The sequence below is a fragment of the Anguilla anguilla genome, chromosome 1, assembly GCF_013347855.1.
Source record: "Anguilla anguilla isolate fAngAng1 chromosome 1, fAngAng1.pri, whole genome shotgun sequence".
Lineage (NCBI taxonomy): Eukaryota > Metazoa > Chordata > Actinopteri > Anguilliformes > Anguillidae > Anguilla > Anguilla anguilla.
Genome location: NC_049201.1, coordinates 1,918,142 through 1,933,144, shown reverse-complemented (window position 1 = coordinate 1,933,144; position 15,003 = coordinate 1,918,142). Strand labels below are relative to the sequence as shown.

General features: G+C 41.1%; 1 protein-coding gene across 4 annotated transcripts in view; it reads left to right on the top strand.

The window, feature by feature from the left end:
* The first annotated feature begins 309 nt into the window (after positions 1–309).
* Positions 310–15,003, top strand: part of si:ch1073-284b18.2 (protein lin-28 homolog A) — a 30,404-nt gene continuing 15,710 nt past the window's right edge. Inside the window, exons 1-2 of one of the 4 annotated variants that reach the window (XM_035387631.1) lie at positions 310–659; positions 8,147–8,322. In XM_035387631.1, coding sequence (XP_035243522.1) covers positions 626–659; positions 8,147–8,322 — 210 coding nt within the window. In that variant the 5' untranslated portion in view covers positions 310–625. Of the gene's footprint in view, positions 660–3,572; positions 3,702–6,334; positions 6,514–6,822; positions 6,901–8,146; positions 8,323–15,003 lie in introns of those variants that run through there. The other 3 variants (XM_035387621.1, XM_035387648.1, XM_035387640.1) reach the window with 3 other exon arrangements.

The following is a 15,003-nucleotide window of genomic DNA, read 5'->3' as shown; positions in this document are numbered from 1 at the left end:
AAAACCGCTCACCATTCTCTTCTTCGCCGTGACTCAGGTCTTGACGGGCAGACTAGACGGGCCTCGCCGGAGTTGTTAGACTATTGCTAAGCGACCACGGCAACAGGTGAGCAGCCGCTGTAACCGGTGCCCGCGAGGCCTCTTTTGTCTTACTGAAACCACCTGACTTTGGCCAAGTTATATTGGAGCAGATGCCTTTTTTAATTGACGCTAATTGGGAAGTGGACACGGCCTGTTGCGTTATCACAATGGAGCGGAGGGACCATCTGCGCATTCAAACTTTGCGGCTTTGCGCTCGTAGGAATTTTTCTATACGCGTAACAGTTGGTGTACAGATTATAAACATTTCTCCATTTATCTACCGCTCTGACTCAACTGGCTTTATTCAAATTTCAGTGTGTAATTGGCGGTTCGTCCTGACTATAAAAAGCGACAGAAGCGTTGGTAGAAAGGCAGTTCCTCAGTCTTGGCATGCAGTTTCTGTTGTGAAGACACCAAACGCTTGTGTTTAGAAACGTTCTCTGCGTCGTGTTTGTCGATATTTTCCGGAGTAACATCATATTCTTGGCATTTACAAGTTAAAAATACTTCTGCTTGAAATACATGCTTTGGCTCTGGCGCGGGGATGTGTCCAACCAGTTGCGACTTTCTATATTGTGGTGAGTATATTGGTTCAATTCAGTAGGCCTGTTTACGTATTGCGTCAACAATAAATTCCAAATGAAACCAACATTTATTTACATTCGTTTTCTATAAGGGATCTGGCGCATTATCAGTAGGCCGAATGCTCTTAAGTCATAGAACGTTAATCACAAGTAAAAAAATATTAGGAGTCAAGAGTCAGTTTTAAAATATATATGCTTGCTTTACAGTAAAGGAAATATATATCCACAATTTTTAAAGTTAAGTTATACAATCGTTTCCTGTGTCTAAATTGTTTTATCAAGCCATGTAAACTGAGTTTTTCCTGACCAACTTTAGCCTTTCAAACTACTGACGTCCTTCTGTTCAAATTCCAAACATAGACGCCTGAAGATGTGTGGTATTTTATGTGGGTTTTTTGTTTGTTTATATTTGAATTATTTCGCGTAGGCCTACATATGTTTTAGGCTACCTACATATTTTTTATTTAAAATTGGAATTAAAAATGAATTACTTATATATTTTGTTGTCTTTAAAATAAAAATCAGCAAACGGGTGGCTCTGTAAATTACATGCGTGATAATATGGCGATTTTTAAGTATTTGAAAAAACATGTAATTTATGTTGAATTTGACCTTGAATAATCTGAAGAAAAAATCTAATTTCTTAGTAAGTAAGAATTAACAGCGTACCATGGTGACTAAATTCATCATTCCAAAATATAATGCATTGCCACAATGTTGTGGAAATAATTTAATGACTTCCTTTTTCCATCTCCACGCATATTACTCTCTGTCTCTCCGTTCTCAGTGAACTGGTCAAATTTTCCCGTTAAAGCATGCCTTGAAGTCGCAGACCTCTTATTTGAAGACACTCCTAGGAAACCCCACCTTCGCCCAGCGTAACCAAAATGACGACTGGACTAATCAAGCTGTCAAAGCAGTATTGATTATATTGATTAGCATTATATTGCAATATTTTATAATTTCCCACAAAATAACGATAACTTCATCTACTCGATGTATATATACAAGGCAATAAAAATCAGTTTTAAGTTCAAATATATTGAGTCCAAGTATCAAAGACTTTAAGCTAAAAGTGTTATATGCAGCCATTGCTACCAGTAATTGTAGCAACTCATTTAGAAACGAAAATCTCTTAAAATCTTGATGGCCTCCCCTGTCGAAAAATGTTATTATGGAAAACGGAATGAATTCTGGTCATGTCTCCAACAGCTAAAATATCTAAAGTGATATTCTTACGACGTCCTAAGCGGTCTTCCCATTATCAGCACATGACGAGACACCAGCATCCAAAACAATGCAAGAATAATATCCACCGATGTTATAATGTAATAATGTTACTCGGATATATAACTCAACGATGGAGGGGGGGGGGGGGGGGGGGGGAGAACAAAGGCATGCCGTGTTGTTTCATAGCTGTTCTGTATTTACAGTCGTGGATACTGTGCTACACAGACTGTTCCAATGTCGGCACTGTCGCATTCGTGAAATTCTTCAAATCTCAGGACACTTCGGAAGCCCTCGTGAAACTCACGACGCTCCTCAAGAGACAGTTTTGGGAAAGATTTTGGGCTTTTGGGCTGCGACACCTTTCGCGAAACCCACCTCTGCTCTTTATTAGACCTGTACAAATGAACGTAATCTGTAGAAGTTTATTTAGAATTTGTATTTTATTGTGACAAACTGTGAATTGTAACTACCATAACGTTATTATTATTATTATTATTATTATTATTTATTATTATTATTATTATTATTATTATTATTATTAACAGCCCATAAACTTTTTATGGTGTTGCAATGCTTTTGCCACTTTTGTTTTGAAATTAATCATGGAATTAAATGATACAATGGAATAAAAACGACTTTGGTTAAATAAGCCGCCTCTCAAGGATAAAACAACGCTGCCGCCCCAGAGCCAGTTTCTTTGCGGACCATTTGTTTTATCGACATGTCGCATTTGCATATGTGCATATGGTGAATTCGTAGTTCGTAAGAACAGATTTCTAGGAAATGTATTAAAAACAATAATAATAAGTTAAGGCGAAATTGATTTTTGTTATCTGAATTTATTTTTTATTGATATTTGGTCGATCTGAATGCGACAGTTGTGAACATGTTTTCTCGCATTCATTTTTTTTTCCAGAGTAATCGATGTTTTCCGGTGGGTGTTTGCTGTACATGCATAGATTATGGGGACATATTTTATTGGTAACTTACTTCAATTAATAATTCAATCAATTAATCAATCAATTAACAATGTCACCTAGTTGTGTTAGGTAGACTTTTTTGTAGTTCAGCTGTCACCTCAGCGGGTTTTGTCCGAAGCCCTTTTCCCGAAAGTGCCCCTTTGATTTGGGGATTTTAAATTTTTTTTATTTTTATTGTTGCAGTTATGAATTTTCAGTCATTCATTTTGATAAAATATGTTCCATAAAATAACTGCGTGTGCGTAAAATAGCATTTTTCTAGGTTCTAGATGTGCATTTTTCACTTGCACCTGTCCCTCAAAAGGTCACCGCACATCCCTACTAAGTAATAATGTATAGGGGCGGAAGACATGGTAAAATAACTATAGCATCATTATTTAACTTTTATCGTGCCAATGTTAACCGGGAGATGTACCAATAAATACTGTTAAAATTGCAAATACATCGCGCGCTCTCAGGCTGTTCGATGTGCCCAGTAGGGCACGCGCGGTCTTGGAAATGTAGGAATTCTAGAAGCCAGGGCTGCCCAGCCCTGTTTCTGGAGATCAACTGGCTTTCAACCCTAATTTGGCACATATGTTGCTAATAATTAGCAGCTCACCTAGACCTCTAGCTGTTGAATGAGGTGCTCTGTTAGGGTTGGAGTGAAAACGTACAGGGCGGTAGATCTCTAGGAAAAGGGTGGGCAGCCCTACTATCGGATGTATTTTATTGGGATTTCTTGTAAATAATCGAATTTGTTAAGTGGCCAGGACAGTTCATAGCGTACATAAATGCAGATGAATGAATACAGGACCCGTATCGCTTCAAGAAGTTATTAAACACGGTTTGTTTATTTTCTCCCCACATCTTTCACTTTCTTCTTTTTGAGATTTTTTTCTGTCTTTGATCTTAATTCAATAGTCTTTGATTAGGACTCAGAGCGGCATTGTGCATCATTGGCGTTGTATTTAATTGTATTGCTTAATTGTGTCAAATTAGATACTTTGGTTTGGCTTGAAGCACCAAAGGTCCTTAAAAAGTGTGATTTTACCGAGAGCTGGGAACCTGCATAGGTGCTAACAGTTCACTTCTCCGCTCTACAAGCCACTTGCAAAATATGCCTTAAATGTGCATTATAAAACTCCGTCCTTCGCAGCTTTGTATAATAGCACAGCGGTGGTCTGGGAGGCTAGAGGCCTAACATCTGCATGAGATATTAATCTTACAGTGGCTGTCGGGTGTGCTGCCTTGTGATATTTGCAGGCACTGCTAAGATAAACTCAAGCAGCTAATTTTTTGCGCATTTCGTAGCTGCCCCGAGTGTGCGTTTTGAACTACCCACTAGGGGGCATGGTCTCACAAGGGGATTTAAGGTGTGAATGGGCGCCGCTTTGGTAAAAAAGTGCGCCTCCTGTCGTTTGTCACCATCTTCATTGTTTGCCTTCATGGACTTCTCCACACGGCGAGTTGACACTGAAGTGATTCTTAATTGAGGCTTTTAAACAAGATGGTGCCCTACCACACGGAATTTCAAATTGTATTCGATAAAAAAGTAAATAAATAAATAGACTGCGAGCCAATAACCATGAGATTGCTGTGCCTGTAACCTCTTGGTTTTTGCTTTGCCCGTCGTGGTCCTCCGTTTATGGTTTTCAGTTTGGTATTTCAGTTATTCGTCGTCCTCTCTTATCATGTTTTCTGTATGATTAGTGTATTTGTTAAAATCTGGGACGTTCGAAAATTACATTTTTAAAATGGATTTTTAGCTGTCTGTAGCCTAATTGAGATACATAAATAGGCTTACCAAAACCTTTTTGCCGGCATGCTCTCTTAAAAAGCAATTCTTCTTTTTCTACTTAATCTTCTTCTTATTGTTTTATTATTATTATTATTATTATTATTATTATTATTCAACCTCAATAAATTTCTTGCCCTGTCGCTATTTTTTTAAATTCTGTCTAATTACTTGAAAGGGTTCAAACGATTTAATAGATGTGATCAATTACTATTGATCGGTGAATTCGTTTGAACCGCTTTCTTTCGTTTAATCGTGAAAAGTCCCACAGTACCTAGCTATCACAAGTCCAGTTTTGGTGGCAAGGCTACTTTTCTCGTTTTAAAAATTTTTTTAACCGAACAAGTCAAATAGCTATTGCCTTTCGTTTCCATTATTAGTCTAAGTGTTGACTGTTTCATAGATAGACCAACTTGACTTAGCTACAACGTCAGCCGAAGACATATTGTTGTCACACATTGTCCACTTGTGTGTGGCAGCTGTCCGATTCTGGCCAAGCGCGAGAGAGCAGAAGGGCGGGTGACATCCGACTTTCGCCGCGGTCATCGCGTCCCTTCCCCCCACCCCAGGCCGCGCAGCGTCGTCTCGAGGGCCACCCAATTTCGCGCGCCCCACAGTTCGTGCACATCTGCAGGCGTCGGCACCACTGGGGCGGGTGACCGCAGATTTAAATGACTGATGGCTTTGTAATATGGGCCTTCGCGTGCTCCGAGCAACGGCCACAAACACGATTAACACGACAAAAATGTTTTTGCCTGTGCACACACAAGTACACATACCTGTCTCGTCTCTTTAAATGGCATATTATTACATTTTCATAATCGAGAATAATAGCCTAATGGCTATTTACAATTTCTCTTTTTTTATCAAGAAAAATGTTTTCGCCCAAAAAAATAAACGTCATATAGGCCTGCTGCTTTTTGTTTGCTTACATATTTTAAATATATTTTAAAGCAATGTGTCATTCTCATCATTCTCTTCGTTTTCTTTCGTATGAAATGCTAACGTGGATTCTTCGTAAATGCGGCCACAGTAAATTATTTTATGAGCAGCATATATCTAAGTAAGAATGAAAAAATGGAGCATAAATAAATAAAAGCCCACTCGTGCAAGTATTCCTGCCGCACGCGTAATAGAGATTTCTTTTTTAAATGTATTAATTCTGAGCTGTAGTAAAATAACAGCATAGATGCTGTAGGACGCATTTTGTTTTGTAAGAAAACAAATAGATACTGTTTGTTTAAGCGCTGCTCCCTTGTTTAAGGCTGTGGTTGGAATGCGAACTGACAGGCTTTAATCATTAGAATGGTCTCGGCAGAACTGGCCGGCCAAATGAACACCTACACGCATATTGCTTGAAGACAAAGTGGGGGAAGATGGTCATTAAATACTGTCCAAGGACAGAGGTAGTGGTAGTGGTGGGAGGGGGTTGGCGGGGGTTGGGCGACCTGCATCCCCCCCCCCCCCCCCCCCCCCCCAGCCTCGCTCTGCTAGGTGGTCCCCGGCCTGTGATTGGTTACCTCCCAAATTTGGGCCCTTCCACCGAGGAATGTGTAATTTATCAGAGAAGGAGATTGTAATTGAGAATCACGTGGACTTGACCGAAATGAGTGGGGGTGGTAGATATGGAGAGAGAGGGAGAGAGTGAGTGAGAGAGAGAAAAGAGAGAGAGGTGAGGGCAGGGGCCAGTTTTGAGAAGCCGTATGACCAACAAATTAAAAAAATCACCTTGTGAGCTAGGACTAAAAACGCGCTCTTCTGCTTAGCTGGATCCAGGGCCAAATAAAAAGAGGAACTATTCAACGCATATTCTACTGGATAAACCACAGGATACCCTGGATAAATTCGCCCATGGCAGAAGGTATATTTCTGGCATTTAAGATGTCTGTGATTATGTGATGGTGGGGTCTCGCTTTTTTGGGGAGGTGTGAGGTAGACAAATGTGGCGATCTGGGGGTTGGGTTTCCTCGCATTGTGTTTTAGATTTTGGGGGATTCCTCTGCGAAGCCTTCCCCCGCGGCCCTCCCACTTCACATTGTTGAGGGGGCCGAAGATGTTGCCAAACCCCTTTGTTTGTTTCTTTCTCCGACTTTCCCTCCTTCAAACGAGACCTTTTGATTTTTAACGCGCGCGCGTGAGAGTGGCGCGGAGTGGAAGGGCGCAGCGAGTGCAGGATTCGGTGTCTCGGGCTTTGATTTGACTCGAGGAAAGAGCGAGATGGGCTCTGTTTCCAACCAGGAATTCACAGGTATCGCAAGTAATTATTTAATGAAAGGCGTGTATTTGGCGGAATGTGTGAAAAATCACGGATAGCTGCATAAAAACAGAAAACCTGTGTGAATGTATAGGCCTACAACTTCCCACTTTTATCTGACTGTGAACAGAACGCGAAAGTCACCTTGTGAGAAACCGTCTGTTTTTCTAAAACTTTCACAGTAAATCTACAAGCCTGCTTTGGTATGAGAATTCGCCTTATTTTACTAAGCAGTGGTGTCCATTGATTTTATGTTTGGTTTGTGTCTTATATGTGCAGTTCATGGGAGTTTGTGTTAAAGTAGTAATATGTTTATCTAAAAATCAAATTGTCGGTTTGAACTCTGGCAATGTGGCTAACTGCTCGAGGCTCATTCTTTTCACGTTGCACGTTCCTGTGCCTAATTTACTGAGCGTCTTTGTTTTACTTTTTTGTATAGCCTACATTTCTACGCTGAAACATATACTGTTTTAGGTGAAATCAAGTAAATAATTCTGTGTATATTAATATAAATAATCGTCCTTGCGCGTGTATTTTTTGCCTTGTAGTAATTGGAGAAATGCACTTAGTTACAAGTTGGCTACAATACCAAATCATTCGAAATAGAGGCTTGCGGAATTTAATTGATTATTACCATACCCTGATTTATGGAATTTTTGCCACGGAATAAATAAATAGATCCTGTCAGTCTCTGCTCCCTATAGTCCATAGTACTTAGATTATATTCAGTACATTTTTGCAGTTTTTTTTATTCTTTCAATTTCTCCGAAATGCAAGTTTTTTTTTATTGTAGACCTACTAAACGGTTTAAATAACATACATTGTGATGTATAAATAAATATTGAAAGCAGCCTTAGGTAAAGTTTACATTCACAGTAATTAAATTTCGAAGATCAGATCTTTTCTATTTTTCCTAAAGAAAGCACTATTTGTGAAGCGTTTTTCTCGCGCTTACGCACACGAGAGCCAGCTGTTTTGAACTGCAGTGCCGAAGACTCCGAATTTTACTCCAGAAGCCGATTCATTGCGTTGGTAACCCATGTCGAAGCAGGAGAGTGGCGTTACGCTTAAAAAAGACAACGGGGACCGTAAGGATTTGTTTGTTGCGTTCGTGATTTTTCTGAAAGCAAAAAAAAAAAAAAACTCTTGATTTCTTGGCATTCGGAGCTGTGGCGCCTTTGTCATTTGAAAGCGAGAGAAGGACACCGTTAACGTTGTCTCCGCTCTGTCGTTTCTGAAGGGGGATGCTCCAAGACCGAAGAGGAGGAAGGGCCGAGCACCGAAGAGGACTCGCGTCCCTTCCACGGCAGCGGCGTGTGCAAGTGGTTTAACGTGCGGATGGGCTTCGGGTTCCTGTCCATGACGAACCGGGAAGGCACACCGCTCGAGGCCCCCGTCGACGTGTTCGTCCACCAGGTAAATGTGACCCGAGAGCCGCCGAAGCTCACCGAGGCACTGTAGCTTCTGAGGCCGCGAGTCCGCATCCCACGGCGCGCGAGACGGAGACGGAGATGCGGCTAACTGTACTAGCCTAGCTACTACTACACGAGTTCAAATTGTGAATCACTGTGTCCCTCTCTCTAGTGTATCCCAGTCATGTATTTATTATCGCGTACTCACACGTGCGTTTGATGGCTAACGAAATTCGCCGAGGAAAAATTGTGCTGCCGTGATATATAATGGCTTGTTTCGTGAACTCAAAGTTTTGTTCTGACGTCGGAATGAATTCCTAGTTAGCGGTTATATCATCACGTGCGCTTCATGTGCCCTAGATATGTGCACCGTAGCCAACGGAAAACATGTTGTTTTCATTATTTTCGTTGTATTGTGGTGGCAAATAACCTCTCTCTGGCTCTGCGCCATATTAAGACCTGAATAAGGCGAAGTTTTGGGGCCGGATAACTCTTTAGATGCAAATGAGCGCGGGGCGGATTCAGTTGCTGCCAATTGCATTACCATTGACGCAGTCATAGGACTCAGGTATAAATGATGAATTGCTCGCGCACGTTAGAAGGTGATGGAAAGGTAATTGAATGTGAGCGGTGGAAGGGTTGAAGGTTTAACATCCGTCAATACTACACAGTGGCGTTTATAATTGATGGGATATTGCTTGTAACTCAAGAGACGCATCTCATATTTAAACGTGTCTTTCTTGCATTTCAGAGTGTTAGCCTTGCTTCATTACCTTGCAGTTACGTTTACGCGGTGCATTGGAAGTACTCGAAGCTGCGCATGTCGTTACGTGATTAAGTGCTTCGCAACTGGCATAGATGTGGCACTTTAGGAAAAATAAATGTGTTTTTGTCGCGATTAGATTTATTAGAGGAGAAGTATATAAACAGGGAGCCTTTAGGTGGAAGGATTTTCTCGAGACAGCATTAAATAACCAGTCAAACAAATTTAGCATTATTTTGAATTTCTGAAGAAAATTACAATCAGCATTTTCCTACAGTGTCAGTGTGGCCACGATTTAGTAAACACACTTTTATTTTTTCTCTTTATATACACAATTTAGCGAAGTGGGACATCGCCAAAATTAGTGCATAAAATATAGTTTGATTTGAAAAGTTCATTTTTTAGTGGCAAGCAAAATTCAGGCTTGTATATGGGTATAACACATTAAGATGTCCAGTATTAGTGTGTCTAGTTCTAAATGGAAGAAATGCACTGGGTGAGTGTAAAATATTCTCTCTATCAGTGTTGATTTAAGACGGAGAAGCTGAACTTTAATCCCAGTGTTAAAATGGCAGCACTCAGGAGTGAGTTTGTACAACTGGCCTGGAATGCAGCCTTTAAATGGAGTTAGTCTGGGATTGGCCTGTCTGCCCTTTACTCAAACCAGCATTCACACACACACACACACACACACACACACACACAACATGTGTACTCACACTCACACACACACACTCTCTCTCACTCTCACACACTCACGTACACATACACACACACACACACAACATGTGTACTCACACTCACACACACACACACACACCCACATACACTCAACACACACACTCTCTCTCACTCTCACACACTCACGTACACATACACACACACATACACACACACACACAACATGTGTACTCACACTCACACACACACACACACCCACATACACTCAACACACACACTCTCTCTCACTCTCACACACTCACGTACACACACACACACACACACTCACGTACACATACACACTCAACACGTATACACACACACACATACACTGAACACACACACGCACACATACACACCCACATACACTCAACACACACACACATACACTCAACGTGTATACACACACACTGAACACACGCATACACTAAACACATACTCACACATATACTCAACAAGTACACATGCACACTGCACACCGAACGTACACACGTACACAGCACACAAACACACTTGCACATGCACACATGCTGAGAGCACACACACACACACACTTACTCACACACACGCACACTGAACACACACAGGTACACTTAACACATACACTCACACTCAACACACACACACACACACAGCACACACACACACTCACTCACTCACTCAACACACACACACATACACTCAACACGTACACACACACCCACGCACTCACACACACGCACACTGAACACACACAGATACACTTAACACATACACTCACACTCAACACACACATACACTCAACACTTACACTCACACTCAACACACATATGTACACAGTACACAAACGCAATTGCACATGCACACACGCTGAGAACACACACACACACACACACACACACACACCATTGAAACCTCATGAACTTCCTCAAAGCAGGAAATGAGGTGAATAAGGAGAGAGGGGCATCAGCAAGCTTCCTGAAAGCTCTATGGCTCTGGGAAGCTCTGTTGCATGGGCACGCTCCTGCGTGGCCTCCATCTTGGGTAAGCACAAGCTCCGCGATCTCCACAGCCTCCTGCCTTCATCGTCCCACTCTGCCCTCTGAAGCTCCACACACACGGCAAAATATCCAGGGTTAATTCAACACTAACAGTGTTAATTCAAATCTTAGCAGTGTTAATTGAACTCTTGTGTGTTAAGAGTTGAATTACCACTGGACATTTTACCGTGTCCGTTCGGCCACGCGCGGTCCGCACAATGGGACGAAATAGGAAATGCAGATAAATTAAGTCGGGACAGGTGGTGGAGGAGTGGAGGAAGGAGTCCTTCCTTCTTTCCTGGAAGTGTCCCCTCTGCTGTGGAAGATTTCGCTTGGGGGGTTTACGAGGCCTCTTCTTCGCACCCCTGTTCACACCGACACGCCGGGGAGGAAGGGAACCAGGGAGAACAGGCCCTAAATTACTACTTCAATCGCCTCGTTTTTTATAGTTCTGTTTCTTTCCTTTCAGTGATCCCTGTTACTCGCACATTTAGAACCCGTGAATTGGGGTTTCATGACCTTTGAACGTGCCGCCTAGTTAGAAATTATATTTTTGATTGTAAAGAAAAGCGCGTCGGTTTGTGTTCTGCTGAAATATTGACAATGGAAGATTAGGAATATGAATGTACGTGTACTGGTAGGCCTGAACTGCAGGGTTTTTTTAGCCCAGATGAATGACATCAAAATGAAATTGATCAAGAGGAGGTAACTGCACTCATGCTCAAAGGAACGTGTATGTGGAAAAAAAATATGTGATTTTCAGTAACAAAATGGAAAAAGACAACAATATATTGGAAAATCAAAAAAATTATATATATTGTTTAAAAAGTGTGTGAGTGTGTGTGAGAGAGTGTTTGTGTGTGTGTGTGTGTGTGTGCGCGCGTAAGAGAGTGTGTTTGGAGGCTGGGATGCTGACCCTTTGGAACTGTCCAGTTTTAATGCACTTTTGTTTTGTGTGAAAGAGAATATACTTGGTGGAATATTTCCTTGATAGTATATTTTTATTTAACATTGAGAGTATATTTGATTAACAGATTGAGAGTATGTTTTTATTTAACAGATTGACAGTATGTTTCTTATTTAACAGATTGAGAGTATGTTTTTATTTAACAGATTGAGAGTATATTTCTTATTTAACAGATTGAGAGTATTTTTTATTTAACAGATTGACAGTATATTTATTTAACAGATTGAGTGTATGTTTTTATTTAACAGATTGAGAGTATATTTTTATTTAACAGATTGAGAGTATGTTTTTATTTAACAGATTGAGAGTATATTTTTATTTAACAGATTGACAGTATATTTATTTAACAGATTGAGTGTATGTTTTTATTTAACAGATTGAGAGTATATTTTTATTTAACAGATTGACAGTATATTTATTTAACAGATTGAGTGCATGTTTTTATTTAACAGATTGAGAGTGTGATTTTATTTAACGGATTGAGAGTATGTTTTTATTTAACGGATTGAGAGTATATTTATATTTTACGGTGTTTTTTCACATGGGAGTAAGTGGGACGTGGAACAACAGACGATCCACAGTAGCCTAATAGCCTCTAAAGCCGGAGCGGAAAGTTCTGGAAGATTGGAACATCTTCAACATTCCCACCCAGGCTAACGGTATTGGGGGGGGGGGGGGGGGGGGGGGGGGTGGTGTAGGGGGGTCCAGTGACGGGATGTGTCCTTTTCCTTTTCCTTGCTGTGAAGCATTTTTAAAGCCGCTCCCCACCCCCCCTGTCTGATCAGATAACAGTAGGGGGCCCTAGCACAGCTAAAAGAGCCCCCCCCCCCCCACCCCCCCCCCCCCCGGCCAGCCCAGGTTCCTGTTATAAAGCGATTAAAACTTCTCTGTTCCCTTTGAATCTCCCCCACCGTTTGACTGATATGTGTATGTTAATGGAGAGGCAGGAGATGAAGTCATTATCTCCCCCAAACTGCCCACCCCCTCTCTCCCAAAATCTCCAGACCCCCAGCTGTTAAGCCATTTGTCTCTTGGTGCTGCCCCCCCCCCCCTTTTTTTTAAGATAAGTCATTTATAAAGTAACACTATTTGGGGACCACTGAAGATGGTTTAGTTAAATTAGGATTAGTCTTGGTTATGATAATTGTGTTTCCTTTAAAGAAAGACATTCTTAATAGTTTGTATGTGTTCCCTTCTCGTACTTATGAAAGGGGTAAAATGAAGTTTAGGGATTATTTTGGCTGACTCAGGGATTGTGGGTAAGCGGGGGTTGATTCAACCAAGAGGCAAAATGTAAATTCCTTGAAAATCAATAGAGCATTCAAGGCAGCGCTAATGTTTAGACACTGATAACCACAGAGGTCCCGTCTTAAAAGAAAAAGCAAATGCAAAAAAAAACCCACCTCCTTCCCAAAAAAAAAATTCCTGATAGGTATTTGTCACGAGTGTCCCTCCCCTTCCTGTCCTGCGTGCTGATTGACAGGTCGCTTTGCGTCCTTGAGCTTGATTGGGTTGGTCACCGAAGAATCCGGCTCCGGTTCTTTCGCCCGCTGATCAGGGAGGTCAAAGGGCATCTCTGTGCTTCCTCTCCGCGTCCCCCCATTTTTACACCCCTCCCCCCCCCTCTTTCCCTGTGGGAAAAACGGACAAATCTCCAACCGTTTCCACGGTGAGAACCGGCCTCAAAATGGCAGTTATTCGTCCGGCCGTTTGTATTGCGCTTCTGACGGCGAATATTCTGGAAGGGCTGTGGAACTCTCACTAGGGCCGTCTTATCCCGGGAGGCCAGTTTTTCAGATCCACCCAGTGGGATTTAGATTAAATAATTAACATTATTTGTGTTGGTTCAAACCATTTATGTTGATGCAATTTAGTTTTCTTTGCAGTATAGAAATTGTCTGAAATTATCTGTATTTTCACATATGTTAATTCAGAATGGGGGTGGGTGGATAGTAAAGAGAACAGTTAATTCAAACAATTTAAAAAAATGTCTTGATCATACTTGAACAAAATCATTTTTATTTTCCATACATACCTGAGTGGAATAACCAGATCAGGAGTGTCAAGAACATTCCACAGTGTGATGACTGTTAGTTAAGTTTCTTTTATCGCAATTAAAAAATAAATCTATGTATTTATCCTGAGTAGTTACTTAAGAAATTTTAGTCGCAATCAAAACAGCTCAAGTATTCTTCGACATCATTAAGCAAAATCATCTGCACCGTGAGTTATTTTTTTTATAAATATGTAAGAATGTTTTTCGTCCAACATTCCATTAGTCATCCATTTTGTGTTGATAGACCAGTGTGCGCAGTAAGCGATATTGATCGGTGACCTATTGATAGCTTCCAAATCATTGAGATGTGGAATCATAGCAGGCATGCAATTATTTCCGATAATTAAGATTTATCCAGGCAGGTACAGTGTGAGCGCATGGAGGCGAAGCTGATGAACAGAGCTTTATTAAAATGCTATTCCTTTTGTCCTTCTTTTTGGGCTGTTCTTCTGCACTGAAGCCTGCTTTCTTTAAAAGAATAACAGCAGGATGGCGTCGGCCATTTTAAAATTCTACAAGGTGAAGCTTCAAGGATTGTGTAGCCGTTGAATATTTTAGGAAGTATGAATGGATGATTTGTGTTTTAGCTATTTATAACATATTATTAGAGGTGTGCCTCACTTTTGACACAGATTAAATATTTAAACTTTGCCATGATAGCAAATATTTAGAATATATTTTAAAACAATGTCATTAAGCAATGAACAGTATTTTCTGAAAATACAATACCAGTTGTCACAAGACCACAATAGATTGGTAGTGTTGCAGTAGTTGATGGTATATCATAAGAAAAGTGCATTTATGTGTGCATTTTACAAACACAAGCCCTGCCACGATAGCAAAGATTATTTCCTAATGAAAACCCATTTTTAATAAGTGATCTTAATGATCTTATGGGACAATCCATTCACTGAAAACGTGGAGCGCCACACGTTTAGCGAATGTGGAGTCCCTTTCAGTGAAAACGTGGCGTGTCACACGTTTAACGAATGTAGAGTCCCTTTCAGTGAAAACGTGGAGCGTCGTGAGTCAGGCTGTGTCACGGCTTGGCTCCAGCCGCAGGAGAGGCGGACGCCGCTGAATCGAGCATCTTATAATCCACAGCTTTGAATGGCCGAGCCCCCCACAGGAGCCCGTGAAATGTAGCGCCTTTTCCGGAG